General features: G+C 35.4%; 2 protein-coding genes across 2 annotated transcripts; both read left to right on the top strand.

Annotated features, from left to right (window-relative positions):
* The first annotated feature begins 730 nt into the window (after nucleotides 1-730).
* LOC140171922 (retinol dehydrogenase 12-like) lies at nucleotides 731-5,231 on the top strand. Its single transcript, XM_072195270.1, has 4 exons — nucleotides 731-988; nucleotides 2,980-3,222; nucleotides 3,659-4,064; nucleotides 4,952-5,231. Exons 1-4 carry the CDS (start codon nucleotides 841-843, stop codon nucleotides 5,154-5,156), a joined length of 1,002 nt encoding a protein of 333 aa, XP_072051371.1. The 5' UTR covers nucleotides 731-840; the 3' UTR covers nucleotides 5,157-5,231.
* A 5,689-nt stretch (nucleotides 5,232-10,920) lies between these two features.
* On the top strand, nucleotides 10,921-20,265 carry LOC140171921 (retinol dehydrogenase 12-like). The gene is made up of 4 exons (XM_072195269.1): nucleotides 10,921-11,287; nucleotides 15,039-15,281; nucleotides 16,927-17,341; nucleotides 18,177-20,265. Exons 1-4 carry the CDS (start codon nucleotides 11,140-11,142, stop codon nucleotides 18,379-18,381), a joined length of 1,011 nt encoding a protein of 336 aa, XP_072051370.1. The 5' UTR covers nucleotides 10,921-11,139; the 3' UTR covers nucleotides 18,382-20,265.
* Nucleotides 20,266-21,321: the final 1,056 nt, after the last annotated feature.

The raw sequence follows: 21,321 nt of genomic DNA, 5'->3' as shown, positions 1-21,321 counted from the left end.
TCATACTGCAGTTACTGTCCGTTTTCCTATACACAATACACAGTGCTCTCTGCCATTGAGGTGTGACCTGCACAAATAGTGTAGAAGTATAGGCATTTGCCTAGTTAACGTCACTGTCTGAAAAATAACCGGCCAATATTAAAAGTACTCTCAAAACCTTATATAAATATAAAAATATATTTCTCTAACATGATCTAAAATTACAGCTAGGTTAGATGTTCAGAAATATTCGCACTTTGGTAAAATAGTGAGTGAGGGCAAGGCATAGCTAGCCAACTCCCGTGTTAATTGAATGGAGATTTGACCGAAAATATTGGTAAACGGACCGCTCACTTCTGAAGAATGCCACAAGAAAACGGTACAAGAGAGATCGTTGAGATATCGTTGAGATATCACCAAACCTCATATCATACTCTGCAGATATTACGTCGAAAAGGTCTGGCACTAAAAGACACAATTTCATGCCCAAGTTTAAGACCAGATTTTATAAAGGTATATCCAAGTACTGTGGTTTTACCAGACATTACTGAAATAATACTATTATTGTGTTTTATTTGACCGAGAAAAGTACGACTATGCATAACAATAGAGGTTGGTCAGTAACGTTCTGAGTGACGACTTCAAACCAAACCTGAAATGTCAAGTACTTATTGAAGTTATATCCGGCCGAGAGTTGTATTCACCCGAGGCTGTACATACACGTAGCTTACCACACGTAGCACAACTTGGAACAACCCAATGAACCTTATAGGCTATATTTTGTCTGAATGCAGCATTGAGCAAAAAATATTAATTGTTCAGTGTTTTGACCATATAACACTGTCACTGTAAGGCTTCAAAATGGCGTTTATTTTAGTCCTTGGTGTCGGAATAATCGTGTTTATATTCTTCATATTTGGGTTAAAATACCACCTCAATGGTGGCTTATATCGCAGAAACTGTAAGCAAATTAAGGTGAAGTTGCAAGGCAAGACGGTCATTATAACAGGTAGGTGTATACATTGAATGAATATCAAATTAGTTATTACTTCTTATAGCATATACTTATAGCTTTATCATTAAGCAACGGCATTGCGATGTGCACTGACATTTGAATGTATTTGCGCACTTCATGGTGCCAGGTCCACTATTCTCCCCCGGCCGGCTATATCAAATAATTATAGTAGGGATGACCAATGAACCATCAACTTGATTAGAACACTCCCATATACATGCAGGGAGCTCAACTGTGCACTGCTTGCACATACATTTCTAAATTGAGCTCATTCTTTTATTTTTCATAATTTTTCTGTAAAAATTGGAGATGTTAATGCCAATTATAATTTGTAACTATCTTGCAAATTACAGCAACATAACTTATATCATTTTCCTGTAAGTGCGAGTCAAAATTGGTCCATCGCCACAGTGCGCTTAATTGCCCGTGGCTGAGTTCAGCACTGCTCAAGAATGGCACAAAATATTCATGTCAATAATTTCAGGTGAAAAACGTGGCCTACTGAGCTGTAATTTGGCAGAGTTGCCAGCAATACCTCTATCATACCCTCTGTATAAAGGTTAAAAAATTGAACAAGTAGATCTCGAGTTACAAATTAAATCACCAGCTTCCCTTTGGAATTTCCATACTCCTTTCGAATCATGCTAAGAAGACACCTTTCTGAACATAAATGTGAAGTTTCGTGCCCATTCGATGTATTTTTCACCTGATTTCAACCCTAAACATTTTCTTATATTTATACCATCTGCACTGACTTGTTGCTATACACGCACAGGAGCTGTACTTTTAAAATACGCGCCTAATCAATAATAAGTCTTTCACTCCATTGTTAAAGTACTGTGCTCCCTGTAGCATATGGAGTGACCAGTTCCTAGAGTGTGATGGTTTTGTAGCAGATGACAGTATTCATTCAAGCCTATCAAGGTCAGTTATTAGCCACTTGCTGAATGGCTGGGCATTATCAGCTATCAAAGAGATACCTTATGCTGCTGCCAATCACAATAGAGGTTAAACATTTTGTTAAAACCCTAGAAGTGATATCAGGACAAAGCTGTGCATGTTGGTACTTGATTGTTTGGATATGTTGAAAATCCCTTGTAGTACATTAGTATTTTTCTTATGTGTAGTGTATATTGTTGTGGAAAAAAAGTTCACCTGGACTTTTGATTTTGTGCCATTTCGGCCATTATGGATGCTTTTTGGCAAATGTTTTCTAAAAGCATGATTTCAGTGCCTCGGTTTGAAGAAATACTTAATGCTATTGACTAGTAAAGTGCCATTTCATAAGAAACCCCTTTGATACTTTCACAATATGCTTGTTTCATGTTTGCATATATATATTAAAATAAAGAAATATAAAAAGGTAAATATATGCTTATACCAATTTTGCTCACATTGGTATTTTTAGACTTCGTCAATTTATTTCGTTCCAATGACCGGTCAGAATGGGAAACTTTGAAAAGTCATAATTCGAAAAGTTTTTGACCGATTTTGACCATTTAACCACCAAAATACCTCTGTTGATGAGTTCTTTCCAGAAAACAATCTTTTGTAGCAATAGCGGCAACATGAAATTATGATGGTCATCCCTAATTATAGCCTGATCCTGGCTTCTACTACGAAGATCGCGTGATACATATTATAATCATTTTCGGGGTTTTTATAGCATCTGTTGAAATTAATAGCATTTATAAAGACCTTATAGTATCTTCGGTAGGAAAAACAAATACCATAAAACCTTGTCTATAATCATTATATGTGTTTTTGATGAAAGCTTAATTGATACGAAACAAGCGTAAACATACCAATACAATAGATTGGTCTTACAATAATACTTGTTTGTATATGCTTGGATCTGTATTTTTTTTGCTCAAACTCCATGGCGCCTGGAATAGTTTAGCTTTCATCAGAAGCACTCTATATGCTTATAGACGATGTTTTACGGCATACAATTATTAATAGTTGTTTGTGGTTGACCTACTTAGGTGGCAATAGTGGGATAGGCAGAGCGACTGCTGTCGACCTGGCTCGCCGTGGTGCACGAGTCATCATAGCTTGTCGTAATCCTGTGAAAGCAGAAGAAGCTGTGAAAGAGATTCAAAGACGATCTGGAAGTTCCAATGTAGTCTACAGGCATCTGGATTTGTCTGACCAAGGATCAGTGAGGAGATTTGCTGAAGAATTCCTCAAAGAAGAACAGAGATTGGATTATTTAATTAACAACGCTGGTAGGTACTCACTTTATAGTCCAGACAAACAATGAAATGACCCATCACATATTGCAAAAGAATCTATTCTACGTGTATCCGCCTCACAAAAACATGTCAAAAGTCTAGTAAAATCCACGTTGTGGAACAGAGTCTAATTTGAAATATTCTAATTGTTAATATGCTCCGTTTTACATAAAATTTACTAGGGATGTTTTGAATCTAATGCTGAATGTTGGCTATTGTCTTCTGTGTTTACAACATTGTCAAACCAAGTAAAGCTTAATTTCAACTGGTTGCAAATATGGATTTATTCTGGTTTTTGATAAACATAATTACTAGGCAAATTGTTTGTTTATGAGAAATGGATGGTAACCCATAAACCTGTTGCTACATGCAAAGGTACAGTGACTTGACAATTTCAGTTGAGTAAATATATATATATGGTTACTTATAGGTATTATCGCAGCACCAAAAGATCATTATACAGCAGAAGGCTACGACATGGTCTTCGCCACCAATCATTTTGGACATTTCCTTCTAACCTTACTACTACTGGATCTCCTTAAAAAATCTTCACCAAGCAGAATCATCAACGTCTCTTCCATTGCCAATACTTATGTTAAACCTGGGGATATGCACTTTGAGAAGAAAAGTAGCAAGGGAAGAGTATATCCCGGATTATGTGAATACGAAAGGAGTAAAGTCGCCAATATTTTGTTCACCAAAGAGCTGGCTAGGAGGCTTGCAGGGACGGGGGTATCTGCTTTCGCATTGCATCCAGGGTGTACTAAAACTGATATTGTAAATATATCTACGGAATTTGTAGGAATATCAAGACTTGCTCTTTGTATCGCTACTAGGTAAATGTAAAACTTTTTCGAATTTGTATTTGATGGTGGTGGTGGTGGTTGTAGTTATGGTTATGGTTATGGTGCTGGTAGGGGTGGTTGTAGTGGTTGTAGTTATGGTGGTGGTGGTAGTGGTGTTAGTAGTTGTGGTGGTAGTGGTGGTGGTGGTGGTGGTGGTGGTGGTGATGGTGGTGGTAGTGAAATGATGAATTCCAATATGTCACTGCCCAAGCAGCACTTTGACACTACGGCACTAGAGGACCCTCAAATTGGTCCCGCATGATCGTAAAGGGAAAAATTAATTAACGTATTTCAATTGCACAAGTTCAACTTGAAACATGTCAAATTATTTGACCACGGATCACATAAATAAAAATGCTACGTAGATGCCTCTTTGTAAAATTGAAGTAATTTGTTTTATAGCTTAGGGGTTTCAGAAAAAAATGCTGTAGTTTACACTGTACTGTATCTGCAATATCTGGTAACTTTCGCAGCAACGAGATAACAGAGCTATCGTCACTTAACATCACAAACAGTGCAAACTATTCTTTTCGGACTAACCTATATTTTTTTACTTCTGTTCAAAATATAAATGCAAAATACCCCATATCTCCCGTAACTATAGGTCGTACGTACGCGCACAAATGTTACATTTCTGCTATCATTCGGACCAGGCAAATAGTTTGGTATGCTTCAGAATAAATTTGGAGCATATTTTTGTTGACCCCTGTATATTCGGGATTAAAATAATAGATTTCAGTATTTTCAAATTAGTACAAATATTATCGTGGTTACCAGATTGTAATTAATAATTTATTGCCTCTTACCCATTTATGGAGCCATAATACATGTTCGAATACCATTATAGTATAATTAATATAGTCTCATTCTGTTCGCAGAATTGCTATAACATTGGTTGGAATCGATGAAGAGGCCGGGGCTCAGACAACTTTATACTGTGCTCTCGAGGAATCTCTTACCAAGTTAACAGGAGGATATTTTGACGACTGTTGCTTAACTAAGGAGACGGAAGTTACTCGTGATGCTGGATTAGCTAAGAAATTATGGGAAGTCAGCTGTGAGGCGACTGGAATGCAAGACTAAGCTGCTTTTACAGCAAATCTGGACTTTGGTTTACAAAGGTTAAAGTGGAATCTGACTTAACATGCAACCAATAAAGGATAGTTAATGGTCTCTGTATTTTTCACTTGACGTCATTGTTCACTTGACGTCATCATCGCTGTTTGGTTGTAACATTATTTAATTTGAAAAGCACAAGAGTATATTAAATTTTCAACTTTAGTCTTGGGTAATGACACAATAAAACACCTGATATTTTTGCGTTATTCATGATGATAATTTTCACCATATACATATTACTTCATTTTTCTATTTATTCACAAATTAATTGTAGATTTTGTAGAAATTGAGGCCGCTAATTATTTTCATTAAAACATTGGTTTCATTATTTGTGGACTTATTTTGTGACTTGGTTATTTGTTTGTGTTCTCCTTTAGTGAATGGGCAGTTTACAACACTTTACCACCTGCAAATTAGGCTTAAAATAAATAGGGTCCTCAATATTCTAATAATAACACACTTTTCTGCAGGACCAAACAGGGATTACTATGTCGTCATAAAGTTCGGCAAAGTCGTATAATTGGGAAATTCTGGCTAAACCAGTCACGAATCTTAAAATGCTGCTCCACGCGATATCACGTGAATGTCACGTTACTGCGACCTCAGTCAGACTTTCCCAATTTTTGGTTAATTGGTGCTTTTCTCCGTAACACCGTAGTCAATATTGTGTGATTTTCTTTACCTACTTATATAAATCAATAATTAATGCCGGTAGCCAAGTAGCATTATGACTGATTAGTGCCCATGAATCAATTTCACGTGAGATGTTTCTGTGACTTCAAATATCATATCATATCATATCATATCATTTTATTTGCCAGCAAAAAGACACATATACATATAAAATATTGCACAATATCAAAATTACACATAAATATATAAATTACACATGCAAAGATATAAAAATGTAAGCCATGGCAGGTCATAAAGCAAGAAATTGAAATTGAATTGACCCATGTTGGAGAAAATAGAGAGATGGCATGCCTTAACCAGGAACAATTTAAACCAAGGACAAGAGAACCCCTGGCAGGGATAGCCAGATAGTGACAAAGTCACTTTCAAAGTGGCTAAACCTAATTGATTCCCACAAGAACACAGACAATCAGCACAGGGGAACAGGGCAAAGGATGAATCTACCTACATTCTCCAACATAAGATGAGGCATGATAATACAATGTAAGCACAACCTTTAAATAAAAAATAAGCCTAAGCCCAACTAAAAACTATTTTGAATTCCAGCTAATTGTTTTGAAATGTTTTTTGAGATTGTCCAGGAAATTAAATATACTAAACAAGAATTGGTCTTTGAGAGATGGAGGAAGTTGATCAAAATAAACTGGAAAACGATTGAAGACAGTGTATTTAAAACTATCGGTTCTAGCATAAGAATGGGAGAACTTAAGAGAATTACTATGACGAGTATTGATGGAAATATACTCCAAATGATCAATATCATGCTTGCAGTAAAAACACTTGGCAATAAAAGAAATAGCAAGATAATTGTATCTATTGCACACAGACATCAGACCTAGTTTTTCAAGGCGTACACCATACTCAAGCTCGCCCCTGGGTGCTGGAATACAGGCACGTGCCAGACGTCCCTGTATTTTTTCCAAGGATTTTAAGTGTCCACTTTGATGTGGAAGCCAGGCTGGGATACCATATTCAAGAATTGGACGGCAGAGGGAGGTATATAAGGTTCTTGAAGTGACTGATTTAACATGGTCCCCCCATTTCAGATTTGAAGAAATCATAATGCCGAGATATTTATAACTATGAACTACACCTAAGGGTTTGTTAAGTAAGGTGTACTGTGGAGTGGATCTATTAACACCAACTCTCCTGGACAATCTCATAACCTTGCACTTGTCTGGATTTAAAGACATTTTGTTAATATTGCACCAGTTAACTATACTGTCAAGTGTTTGAATTTCATATCTTTATACCCGTCATGCATTTTCATCGTATTATTAACAGTAAGTTCTAATTTGGACATTACTATAACAAAAAGACATTCCTTTATCAAAATAGGAATTGTGTTAACGTTGGCAAAACAATTTTTCTTTTGTCATTAGCCATACACTTTCAAATTCTCAGCGGCACATCCCTAAACTCCCCAAACCGGAGAGAATCCGAATTACCAACAAAATTGGCGGATGCACTCAGTAATTACGGTCATTTTCGCAAAAATCCTCATAAAATTGAATAAAAATTCAAACACTTGAGAAGTGCATTTTGTATTCTTATATTCACTATGCGTTTACTCCCTAGGATATTATTTCCAGAAATAGGTACGTATTTTTTTTAAATTACGTAAAAACATGTTTAAGGTGGTTACATGCATCCATTTTGGCACCAGCTCAGAAACTGACTTTAGCTTAAATTAGGATGATTTTTGCATTATTTTTATTTCTTTTTTCTGTTCAAACAAACTTTCTAACATTACTTTAAGTCCGTCATACCTCACTCGACTCCAACTCCAGTTTTTTTAATCCCAATATGTCCAACTTACTGGATATTTTATAATTCACTCCACTTCAATAAGCGCATTTCATTTCGACATTTACAAAATTTCCGCCTACAAATTTGTATGTTTTTGATAGAGAATAAACATCTTTATGTAAAGGTAAAATGAAAATAACAACAAATAAATTAAACAAGACCAAGTGCAATAATACTTTGGGTGCTCCATTTTATTTTCATGCCAATGAGGTTAAGAAAATGGCAGTTGTTCCAAATCTACCTTACACAGAGCGGGCTGACATTCAAATTTTAGATGTGTCTTGGACAAACATTAAAATTGGGTATCGCTATAAAATGTGTCATAAAAACACAACGTTAAATGCTATTTCCTTGAATTTTTCACACAAGTTCACTAATGGATATATCATTTATAAAATGTTTTAAAACCTAACAGGTTCAACTCCGTTCTTAAATAAAAATGGATTCTTTTCTCTATTGCACTTTTTTTTACTCACCCTGTATTTGTATTATTGTTTTCTTTTGGTTGAATCATATTTTGCGATTCTCTGTACCATTGGTGTATTGTACAGATTCTGTCTTGGTATTTAAGGTGGTAAGAATGATAGTGCATACGTGTTACAGTACTTGACCTTAATTTAGTGGTTTCCTACTCCACAATAAAGTTATAATTGAAGACCGAATTAAAAAGATTAGTTTGCGTATGACGGCCTGTTAACCAGACCAAAAATGCCGTACTGCGCAGGTCTGTAACCAATCACGTCGTGCCTTTGCCCTGACGTCAGACGCAAACTAGTCATTTTAATTCGGTCTCCATTATAGCAAGCATACTCTCCGTCAGGACACAGTTCTTTAACCCTGATAGGGTTCTGATTCGTCCAAATGACCAAATGAATGTTTTCAGTACAGAAACGGCCATGGTGTTATGGACATTATTTGCTTGAAAATGATATAGGATGTGTAGATGGGTGAGTAAAACTCACCTGCCAATTTATAATTTTTTCCAAAAGAATATTTTTGACTTACATAATATTTGGTGATTGGAAAACCCCATAGACATTATACGCGAAGTGTTGTTGGCATGTTGCCAAGATCATCAATTTATGAATTGATGAAAGATCAAATTTCCAAAAACAAGAGTCATATTTAGACAATTCTCTCACCACCTTTTTTCAATTATGTGTTAAGTTAGGAATTAAGATACTAAGTTTATATACCATCTGTGAAAGTTCGGAAACCATAGCACACTGTGGAAAAATTTAGGTAATTTTCAAAAAATAAAGAAATGCATAAGAAATGTTAGAGTTTTCTGATCTCTAAAAATACATGGAGTGAAGACTTATCTTTAGTTTGTTTTAAGGGGGGACTACACCCATTGCATTTTTGTTCCATTTTTGGCATTTTGTGAAGAAATGAGAAAAAATGGACAAAAAGTAGTATGCAAAATGAAGGGCAAATCTTCTCGTTCTGTTGGTGGCATCGGTATCAATGTAGCTTACATGCTTTTACAGGTAGAAGCCAAAAGGTGGTACATCACCGATGTTTTAAATTTACTTCATTTTGGAAAGCTTACTATCAACGGATTTCGTTAACATTTTGGATACATGTTGCTAACGCATTAGAGAAATAATGTTGATATGTAAAATGGGAATAAGTGGTTCTTGATGACTTCAAGAACTTGGCGATTTTCAGTGCTCCACACCTATCAACAAACGAACTGGTTAAAATGCTTCTATTTTCAATGTTGAGCTATATTTTGTATTTTTAACTAGCGACATTATTTCACTGAAACCTAATTAAGCCATAGGTAAAAAGTTTCCACAACCAAATTACAGTTATGTGGAAACAAATTGTATTTCTCTTCACCTATACCATCAGATTAGGTAGGTGTTTCATTTTTGCGATTTTGGTACAAATTTTACCTTCGTTTTTCCAATCTATTTCAACTAGCCATTCCCAAAAATGATATCCAGTAAAAAGTCAAACTTTGATGCCTCATTATAGCCCAAATTGATGCCTCATTATAGCTATGTTTATATATCACATGTTTTTCAAAATGGATGCCTAAATTTGACCTCAACCAGGTGACCTATAACCTGACCCATGATGACCTATAGCCTTATCTCTTTTCCAAACAACACATGATAGAGGCTATATAGTATTAAATTTGCTATACCATTCATGTGGAAGAAATATTTTAAGCTATTTTAGCATGCCTGGTTGATCACAATCTGAACATGGTATAACAAAAGATATAATCTATTCTATTCAATTACTACTTGAATAGAATAAATTATGTGTTGTTATGAGGCACACATTCTGAGTTACTATAATCCTATAGTAACAGGTAAACAAAAAAGTATACAGGGCAAAAATGATATACTAAAATGGTTTAAAAGCACTTTGTAGGTAGAGATATTTTATAAGTTCAGGACATGAGGTGATGAACATATTTATGTACTTCATAAATTTGCAAGAAAAAAAAAGAAGAGGGGTACTGATGAAAATCAGGGTATTATACCCCCTTAAGGGATCTGGAATGAGCGTTTCGACAGTATTTTTTGTGGGACATGAGAGCACATCGGACATATCGAATTGCATTCTGAATACGAAGAATGTCTTTCTGATATGTAGCTGGGAAGAAAAACTGACGATCAATTGAAAATTGTGACCTTTCATATTGAAGATATGGGTTTTTTTCCCAAAAAGACCTAATTTTTTGTGGTGTTTTGGGGAAAAAAATCCATATCTTCAATACGAAAGGTCAAAATTTTCAATTGATCGTCGGTTGTTCATCCCACCTACATACACTTTAAGTATAAATAATTAGATTTATAAAGTTTACTTCGAGTACTGTTAAATATCAAAATATCAATTTTAATGATTTGTCATAAAAATTTGTATTACATTGCGAATTTCAAAAAATCAAAATTATTTGATATAAGAAGGACATTCTTCGCATTCAGAATGCAATTCGATATGTCTGATGTGCTCTAATGTCCCAAAATAAATACTGTCCAAAGGTTCATACCCCACCCCTTAAGTTAATACATAATTATTCTGATTCGCTATTGTGGCTATTTTGCTGTAAGCCTGATTAGCCGTACGAACCACCTTAAATCCACGTCAGGTCAAATTTGGAGCTGTGGTGGTTAATTGAACTGTGATTTTGTAAATATGATCAGTTTGGCTTATTATGCCGGTTCATTGCCGTCAGGGTTCACTGAGTGTATTATATATGTGCCCTGACTGACAAATAAATCTTCAGGTTTTTGAACGCGTTTTTCTAGTAAGCACAGTGGCACTGTAAGCAGTCGGATCTGAGCTAAATCATTATGTAACTTCTGTTAACCGAAGAACTAGTTTCTGAATATAACAATTGGTACAACATTGGAACTGCACACAGCAAGCAATAATCACTTTCATAATTTTGCACATATCGTAACTGTCACTGCTAGACTTCAAAATGGCCATTTTTATGACAATTTTTGTTGTCGTAAGCGTCCTTTTGATCTGCACATTTGGGTTAAAGTACCATGTGAATGGTGGGCTATACCGCAGAAATTGTAAGCACATTCAGGTGAAGTTGCATGGAAAAACGGCCATTATAACAGGTGAGTTTATACATAGGGTTCCCAAGATGTAAGTACCCCTAAGACATTTTGGTACAATCCAAAAGCTCTTCGATCAATTCTCTTGTTTTAAAGTTTGCAACACAGACTGATTAGTTATGCATCAAGTGAAAGGTATTTTGGATAGGTCTATGGTTTTTGTTAAGATTTTTTGTCTCATTCATACTGATAAATGCACAGCACACAGCAACTAGATCATGATGCAGTCATGGTCCATGGCAAAGGCGATTCGACCTTTGTGGCATTAAACCCAGTTAACAGGAAATTAATCCAGTAAATCGATTCAGTAAAGCAAATAAGCTCATGCATTCGATCACTAACGGCAACAAGCTTCGGTCGATTACCCCAGCTGCAGCGTGTGTAAACTCTAATTTGCATAGAGGCTGTAGGCCTACGTGAAATTATTGATTGGCTCCAAACAAAGGATTTGAACCGGTGCACGTAATCATGGCGCAGTGCAGTCCATTCAATCAAATGATGTCATCAACCTATTTGATCGCAGTGCATTGTTATGTGTGTGAGACGAACTGTCGCGGTTGATTGCAATCAAACAAACGATGTCTTATGTATTACTTTGTTCCGTGATGAAAATCGTGATGTTTTATTCAATCACTCTTGAAAAATGTATTTCTTTTGTAGGCCTATTACTTTGTTTTGTGATGAAAATCGTGATGTTTTATTTCATCACGTTTTAAAACAAACGATTTCTCATGTATTACTTTGTTTCGTGATGACAATTTTGATGTTTTATTTCATCACTCACGAAAAATTGATTTCTTATGTATTACTTTGTTTCGGGATGAAAATCGTGATGTTTTATTTCATCATCACGCTCTAAAACAAACGATTTCTTATGCATTATATTTGTTTTGTGATGAAAATCGTGATGTTTTATTTCATCACGCTCTAAACAATAATTATAGTTACATGCATTTCAAGAAAAAATCTTATTAAAACGGTAGGCCCTATGTTGTTTAGAAAAATGTAGAAAGTGATGATGATGATGATGTCGATGATGATGATGATGATGATGATGATGATGATGATGATGATGATGATGATGATGATGATGATGATGATGATGATGATGATGATGTCTCCAAAAGTGTCCCGGGGTGTTTTTCTTGCCCTAAATCGTGCGTATCTATTAATAAGGCACTTCAATAATCAATAATCAGTCCGTGACGGCCTCCACTAACTAGCTACTAACTTGGGTTTATGGGCGCTGATATTTCATGTTCACTGTCACTTATTTATCAGAAAAGTGCGACCATTTGTCAATCACCTACAGTACCCAATTTCGGCATACTATATAAGAAACTCATCATGATGATTGCCAGAGAATAGTTTTTTGTGGCATCCTTCAGAAGTGAGCGGTCCGATACCAATATTTTCGGTCAAATCTCCATTCAATTAACACGGGGAGTTGGCTAGCTATGCCTTGCCCTCACTCATATTTTACAAAAGTGCGACTATTTCTGAACATCTAACCTAGCTGTAATTTTAGGTCATGTTAGAGAAATATATTTGCTAGAAGTTTGGAGAATAGCTAACATATTGGCTGGTTATTTTTCACACAGTGATGTTAACTAGGCAAGTGCCCATTCTTCCAACGTAGATCATTTGTAGGGTCACGCGTCAATGGTGAGAGCACTGTGTATTGTGTATAGGAAAACGGACAGTAACTGCAGTATGTAATTATTTGCATAATTTTGCACATTACTGTCACTATCAGACTTCAAAATAGCAAGTCTTTTTCTTGTCGTAAGCGTCCTTGTGATTTGCACATTTGGGCAAACTACTACATGAATGGTGTTTTATACACAGGGTCCCCAAGATGTAAGTGCTCCGAAGACATTTTGGTATCATTAGGGATGGGCATAAACCCATATTTTTTTCAAGAAGCAGTGTTTCTATGGCCAAATTGCATTAGGAAAAAGAATCTGTCAAAAAGAAAATTCACCAGATGAATTTCTTAGGTCGGGTTTTGGAGAAAATTCAAAAGGGCCGTCAAAATAGTTGTTTTTAGTGATTTTACCACTATTAGTATAATTTTAGGCAAAAGCACCATGTAATATGCCTTCATATACTTTTGAGGCTGCTGATTCCAAATCTGCCATTAATATTATAGCCAGATGAATATTTAGGTTAGATTATGGTAAAAATTCAAAATGGCCACCAAAATCACGTGTTTTTTTCAAAGATTTTCTGCGGACAGGGACCCATTTATGTTGAGTAATGTGTCTTTTTAGGTGTTTTCATGCCGAAGACTACCGAATCTCTACTATAATCGATATGATTAATCATAGTGGCAATAGCTTACCTTGGATAATACATTCATAATGGTACACAATGCACCATTATGTTAAATGTACCGCACCACGGCATTTTTTTTAAATATATTTCTATAGCCAAATTGCATCAAACGGCCCAAAAATATTTAGAATCTACGAGCAAAACCGTTTCTTATCAAAAGAAACTGTAAGCAGAATTTGATGTTAAAATGACTATCGCACAGTGTCAATACCCTGTATTATAAATATTTTTTCATAGCTCCATACTCCGTTGGTGAAATCAATATTCTATTGTTGACATAGATAAAGAAAGTTTACATATATGCATTGTGGAATACACGTGTGATCGAATATTCAATACAAGCACCTGGATTTTAGGTGAATGGGCTATTTGTGTTCCTTTATATAACTGTAATTCTCAAAATTAAGTATATCACAATTTTAACTTAAGATTTAAAAATCGTTACGCCAAAAATGCAGTAAAAATGTATCCAGAGCCAACAGCAATGGTCGCTAATTAGTGTATTTAATTTCCAGTTAGTGTATTAAAAACAAAACCTGGGGTTTACCTCAAAACAAATCGAATTTCCTTGTAATAGCAACACCATATGGGATACTAGAGCATGCGCAAATCGTAATAATTTGTAGAATAGAACTTGGTGGTATCTCACATGATAGTCGTACTATGCTTAGCCTGAGTCGCTCGGCCTATCTCGAACAAAATCGCCATGCGTAGCTATTGAAAAACGAGAGGATTCGCCGTACTATCACGGCAATTTTTGACACGAAGATATAGGGATGATGACGCTGTGTATCGTAGACGAGGTCTACATGGACAATTGCATGCATGAAGCATCCCAAACTGGATCGGCTGAAAGAGCGGGAGTACAAATGTGAGAATCACAAAGAAAGGTGTTGCTAAGAGACAGCAAATGAAGGCATTAAAGCATAGGAGTTATGTGTTCGCCCTTCTTAGTCAATGTAACAAGCCGGGCGGCAGCATTTTGAATGCGTTGCAGTTTGCTGATCTGAATATTTGGAAGTCCATAGAGAATGCTATTGTTTGATTCGTGTCTTAAGGAGATGAATGTGTGAACCAGTTTTTCAGCACTGTTTTGATCGAGATATTTCCGCACACGGCCAATATTTCTAATGGCGAGTGAAGCGAAGCGGCAAGTGTTATTAACATGGGAGATCATGAAGAGACTTTCATCAATGAGAAACCAAAATCTTTAACTTGTATAACAGTCTCAACAACTGTATCACCCACAGTGAAGGAATTAATGTCAACGTTATATGAGTAGCGGGATGATATGTGGACAGCCTCTGTTTTGCTGTCATTCAGAGAGAGCTTGTTTTCCACAGTCCAGATCTTAATTTCCGTGATGCATTTCTCAAGTTCACCTTTAGATTAATTTTTGATTAATGTCTCATTTTAGGCGCCAACTCTGGAATAGGGAAAGAGACTGCCATTGACCTGGCTCGCCGAGGTGCACGAGTCATCATAGCTTGCCGTAATCCCGTGAAAGCAGAGGAAGCTGTGAAAGAGATTCAAAGACGATCTGGAAGTTCCAATGTAATCTACAGACATCTGGATTTGTCTGACCAAGGATCAGTGAGGAGATTTGCAGAGGAATTCCTAAAAGAAGAACCAAGATTGGATTATTTGATTAACAATGGAGGTACGTACCGAATAAGTTTGGAACTACATTTTGTCACTTGCTGTTAGCCCTATACATTTCCGTTGTTCAAAGTAAGGATTGATCGATGTGCGATATAACATGCAATACGTACGATATTATCTAGTCTGAACAAAAAGTAACGCAGCTGTTATAAATACAAACAGCTCCCAACTTTTAAATTCGATTATTTCTCTTTAAAAACACTGCTGTGTTGTTAATATTGAACGAAATTGGACAAATCGTCGTCCGTATTCCATAGTGGCGTATAGTGGGGCGCCGCGAATAAACAACTTTTCGAGAAAATCGGGTTTGAAGAAATGCCAATTTAAAATCGAGTTGTGTAAATCAGACATTCATTATATTTTGTAAATGATGTGAAATTTCTGTAGTAAACTAAATAGATTTTATTGTTATATATTTTTCAAAAGAAATAAATACATACTTTTGCTGGCAAACTGACAATAAAACTATACGTCACTATGGAAAACGAACAAAACGCAATACCCTAACCTTTTTCGTATTCCATAGTGGCGTATCGACCATACGCCACTTTTTTATACACATTTTATAATTATGAAATATCGGCAAAAATGAAAAACATCGTATTCCATAGTGGCGTATAGGTCCGATACGCGTACGCCACTATGACATACGATGTTTTTCATTTTGCCGATATTTCATAATTATAAAATGTGTATAAAAAGTGGCGTATGGTCGATACGCCACTATGGAATACGAAAAATGTCACTTTGTAACTATACGCCACATTTAATTAATCAATTACTAATTAATTAGCTAATTATGACTGATGAGACTTAGAAAAATGAAAGAGAACATCATTAAAGACATATGTGCCAATTTTCAAAAAAATGACCAAAAATCACTATACGCCACTATGGAATACAGCCGACGAAATGGGGTATCAAAATGCGCGTAAATAAATCATCCTTCTTTCTGTGTTGAAATATTGTGAACACGATTATTAGCTGCGTTACTTTTTGTGCAGTCTTTATAACAGAGCCCTAGTAATCTATAGCAGTACTCGAATGTGTTTTCCACACGAACGACTGTTTTACAAACAAACAAAAAGCAAACAAAAAAATCACGACTTTAATGAATTTTGCAAACATCTGTTGATTTTGAGCGACCGCATCATAACGGATGTGACATGAATGCGCCGATTCAGGTTTTTCAAGGGAAGAGAAGATCAAAACACAATAGTAGTGTGTCCAAATCGCTCATTTATTATCTGAGCCGGCTTTTTAAGTACAAAGCAACTTTTGAGGGGTCCGCGGGCCCTCGCCCCTTGTGACATGTGGTCGGGAGTTCTTGTTGTTATTTCGCTGGTAGTTTCCAAAGGCGTTATATTTTGTTGAAAACTCGCGCCCGGGCTCGCGCCGATAAAAGCAATATTAGGTATGCTTATCCCCGTAGGCCATGTAGGCTGTTGATATAGAAGTTTTTCTTAACTTTATTTGCTGTTATATCATCTATATACCGGCTCTTACCCTATTATGATTGGATTGTTCACCACAATCTTCTTTAATTTGGCCAAAATTACCAAAACTGTAAATTGGTCATCTGAAAAAAAAATTGTCACCCTTTCATGTATACAATTATATCTGTAATTGATATTTAATTACAGGTATTCTTAAAGCACCAACGGGTCATCGTACAGCAGAAGGCTATAACATGGTCTTCGCTACCAATCATTTTGGACCTTTCCTTCTAACCCTACTACTACTGGATCTTCTCAAGAAATCTTCACCAAGCAGAATCATCAATGTCTCATCCCTCTCCCATACAGTAGTTAAATATTCAGAAATGCAATTTGATCAGAAAGACAGCCAGGGAAGAATATATCCCGGATTACGTGAATACGAAAGGAGTAAAGTCGCCAATATTTTGTTCACCAAAGAGCTGGCTCGAAGGCTTGAAGGGACCGGCGTATCTGCTTTCACATTGCATCCAGGACTTGTCAAGACCAATTTTGTTGACAGCACTTCGGAATTTATAGGACCATCAAAAATTGGTCTTTTTCTTACTATGTTAATGTTTAAGTGAGTATGAAACTCTGTGTACAATGCAATTACCTATTACCCGTTGGACAAATATTACTTATAGTATAGGTGCAATTCCCATGGTAACTCATGCTAACGCTACACTTTTGGGCAATGTTTTATATACTTTATGCTCGAACTTTTAAACTCATTTGAGTGGAATCTTTATTTTTTTGTATTTGAACACCAAACATCCAAGACTGGATCCTGTAGTGGTGAAGATATGAACTTTTGTACGTATGGGACAGCTGTAAACAAAACGGTAACTCGTGCTACGAGCAGAAGACATGCTGAAAATCACTCATTTCTATTTTGATGGAGTACCAACCACTATATCAATTTTGATCTTGATATACCTCAAAAAAGATTTGCCCTTCATAGTTTTTCATTTCCTTGCAAAAAACATGGTAACTCGTGCTCCAATTTGTCCACCCAAAATGATGGAAACGAATTAAGTAATAAATACATAACAGAATAAAAAAAATATAAAACGCATTATAGAATATGGAAATTTCAATATTCCTTGAGCAATTTAAAAAACAAAAATGAAATAAAACCTAAATGAAGGAGTGTAAACGTCATGTCCCTGTTTGCTTGGAAATCCCCATAGTTGTGTCAAATATCAACAGTTTAAATAAAATTTCAAATCAACAATTGGTTTAACTTTACACAATGTTTAGCAAAATATAATTGTCACCAAATTTAGTTACATTTCGCCCAATAATTTAGACTGCTGATGTTTGAGGCCTAGTTCCACACTAAGGCATTTGGAACAGAGATTTGAAAAAACACCTGATGATATATTTTGGTTGATCGTGTTCTGTTCTGTTTGCAGATTAAGTATTCTTTTGATTGGAATCGATGAAGAGGCCGGTGCTCAGACAACTATTTACTGTGCTCTCGAAGAATCTCTTACCGAGTTATCAGGAGGATATTTTGATAACTGTCGCTTGACTCAAGAGACGGAAGTTGCTCGTGATGCGGGACTGGCAACGAAATTATGGGAAGTCAGCTGTCAAGCGACTGGTCTTGAAGAATAACATTTCGATCAACTCGTTCGACTGCAGCATGCAAACGATGCTCTCTGCTTTATTATCAGTGATTTCATATCAATATAGTCGAAAGATTATGATTTCCAAACGTACGTATCGAACGTACGTGGAATCTATTCAAAACCACTCTCATGTGGCGGGATTTTCAATAGATTCCACGTACGTTCGATGCTACGTTTGGAAATCGCAATCTCTGTATTATTTTACTCGCTTTTATTCGCTTTTATTCGTTGGCTATGATTATCCATGCCCTATATAGATTGCCTCAAGCGGTAAATGAAGACCTGAGCGCGAGAAGACCATAATTCCATATTTGGCATTTTGAGATATGATTGTTTAATCTTTTAAAAGAAGATAATTTGGAAACCAAAAAAACCATAATATTGATACTTTTCAGGTATATAGGCAAGAAGAATCATTGTGTATATCAACCAATCATTTGAGAATCATTTTGTATATCAACCAAGTAAATATCTGTAATATTGATCGATTTATCATTTTTGGACTTACAATCTTCTTGCGCTCGGATTGAAACAAAAGCTTATAACTCAAAACTGACTGCAGATGTTGGAAATATTTAACCATATTGGTAATCTATGTGCAAAGATGAGCAATTTGTCACCTTGTTTGTTGAATTTGAAGGTTGTTTTAAAATTTGATCTCAGTTGACCTTTAACCGGAATTGACCCTCCAACTCATTAACCGAGCTCAAAATGTATGATAAATTATATATTTTCGTAATCGTTGTGATGAGACGAGTAATTTGACATGTCTCTTGACGACATTGGACAATTTTTAATTTTTGACCCCTATTGACCCCTCACGTGACCCCTATGGGGAGGGACCAAATGTCAAAAAACCACCTGTAACTCTATTTCGTCAAAAGTGGACTTACAGTATTCTTGCGCTCAGGTCTTCAAATTATCCATTCGTTGCATCACATAATAGATCGTAGGCATTATCATTGTAAGACTATTGTAAGTGCAGATTTTAACGTTTTACCATGTTTATAGGAGATCGAAGAAGTAAATATTTAAAATAGAAAAAAATCTTTATAGAATAGTTTATTTAATAATTTTCAAATAATAATAATTAAAGAAAAATAAATAACAATATCATAAATGCAGTTTAAGCAGTTCATATTTGCTATTACATGCAATACTAAGAGCGGGTACGATAGTATTCAACTGCATTCCAGACTTGTTCCAAGGTTGAGTGTGAGACTGTCGTAAACGCCACAGGGGAAATTGTCCAGAGTTTAAGCTGCCTCACATTACTTGTCAACTTTAGGCAAATTTATGACCATGATAACCATCCTATGGTAACCTTGAACGCTTTCTCACAATGGGTGCAATTTTCAGCATTTTTTTGAGTGTGTTTTAAGCAACTTTACGCAATTTTGATAAAGTTTTAAGCAATGTTGGTACTTTCACCTATGATATGGGGCCTTCGTAAGTGCGGACCTTAATCTTGATCTTACACGTAAATTCAACAGTGCAAAATGCAAGACTAACGTTAAGTTCCTAAGGACGGTAGTCATGGTAGTATGTGTACATGGTATATCCCGATCCATGCTCGCTCTCGCATGTTTTCTCAGGGATCTCCGTTAACCTCAAATCGTATATTTGCCAAATAAGTGCTGACGGTGAAAGAATATATCATACAATTTTTTTTTACTGATTTTTGTCTTTCTTGTGTAAATATCTAAACTTATATATTATTTAATGTAAAGGTGATGCATTGTCTTTCAGGCCTTTGGCTTTGTAATGCATCTACCTCATCACATCATTATTTTCAACATTGTTTATTTCTGTTATGCTGATTATGTATATATTGATCATGATGAAAAATAAAATGAATGAATGAATGAATGAAATGAAAAAGATAAGTTTTATTTAATAGTATTTAGATAACATTCTGCTTAAGGGCATACTATACCCATCAATTGGTTTGATTGGTCTAAAACATATTTTTTCATTTATAGCTAGGCGATATATGCACGGATCATGTGAAAAAAAATAATAAAAAAAAAGAAAAAAAAAAAGGTGCTTTTAAACCATTGTATAGTAAGTCATTTTAGCCCTATATATTTTTTGTTTACATGTATCCTAGTAACTCAGATGCGTGTTTAATAACAAACCATAATTTATTCTTTTCAACATGTTCAAGTAGGGTACATGAATAGAATACATTAAATCCTTTGTTATACCATCTATAGAAATGTACTCACTGATTATAACACTGAATAAATTTAATAGGCCTAATCTCTTCCACATAGACAATTTAATACTACACCATGTATTTATCTTCTATAATGTGCTGTTAGGAAAAGAGATTAAAAAAGGCTATAAGGTCATCAAAGGTCAGGTTATAGGTCAATTGGTTCAGGTCAAATTCAGGCATCAATTTTGAATACATGTGATAGTCTGTGATATCATACATGTCATAATGAGGCATCAATTTTAATATTTTGTCTGTTACTGGATATATAATGGAAATGTGTGAGGTGGATATACTAAAATACCTTGGGATGTAAATGGTGAGTACAATTTAGATTGCCTAGTTGAGATGGATTGGGCAAATAAATATAAAATAGTTACCAAAATCACAAAAATGAAGCTTACGGAAAACTATCTAATATGGTGGTATAGGTGACAAAAAATACAATCATTTTCAACATTGCTGTAGTGTGGTTGTGGTAACCTGTTACCTATGGCTTAATTAAGTTTCAGTGAAATAGTGTCGCAAGTTCAAAATACAAAATATAGCTCAACATTGAAAATAGAAGCATTTTAACCGGTTCGTTTTTGATAGTTGTGGAGCACCAAGTTCATGAAGTCATAAAAGAAATCAGGGACCACTTATTCCCATTTTACATATCAACATTATTTCCCTAATGTGTTAGCAACACATATCCAAAATTTTAAC

Source organism: Amphiura filiformis, chromosome 15 (assembly GCF_039555335.1).
Source record: "Amphiura filiformis chromosome 15, Afil_fr2py, whole genome shotgun sequence".
Classification (NCBI taxonomy): Eukaryota; Metazoa; Echinodermata; class Ophiuroidea; order Amphilepidida; family Amphiuridae; genus Amphiura; species Amphiura filiformis.
This window is presented reverse-complemented; position numbering and strand designations above follow the sequence as displayed.

Excerpts from the sequence above, each read along its gene's own strand:
- LOC140171921 (XM_072195269.1), top strand. The coding sequence starts at position 11,140 with ATGGCCATTTTTATGACAATTTTTGTTGTCGTAAGCGTCCTTTTGATC. Across the intron at positions 15,282-16,926 it reads TTATTTGATTAACAATGGAG|GTATTCTTAAAGCACCAACG; the intron begins GTACGTACCGAA and ends ATTTAATTACAG. Across the intron at positions 17,342-18,176 it reads CTTACTATGTTAATGTTTAA|ATTAAGTATTCTTTTGATTG; the intron begins GTGAGTATGAAA and ends TTCTGTTTGCAG.
- LOC140171922 (XM_072195270.1), top strand. The coding sequence starts at position 841 with ATGGCGTTTATTTTAGTCCTTGGTGTCGGAATAATCGTGTTTATATTC. Across the intron at positions 989-2,979 it reads CAAGACGGTCATTATAACAG|GTGGCAATAGTGGGATAGGC; the intron begins GTAGGTGTATAC and ends TGACCTACTTAG. Across the intron at positions 4,065-4,951 it reads GCTCTTTGTATCGCTACTAG|AATTGCTATAACATTGGTTG; the intron begins GTAAATGTAAAA and ends TTCTGTTCGCAG.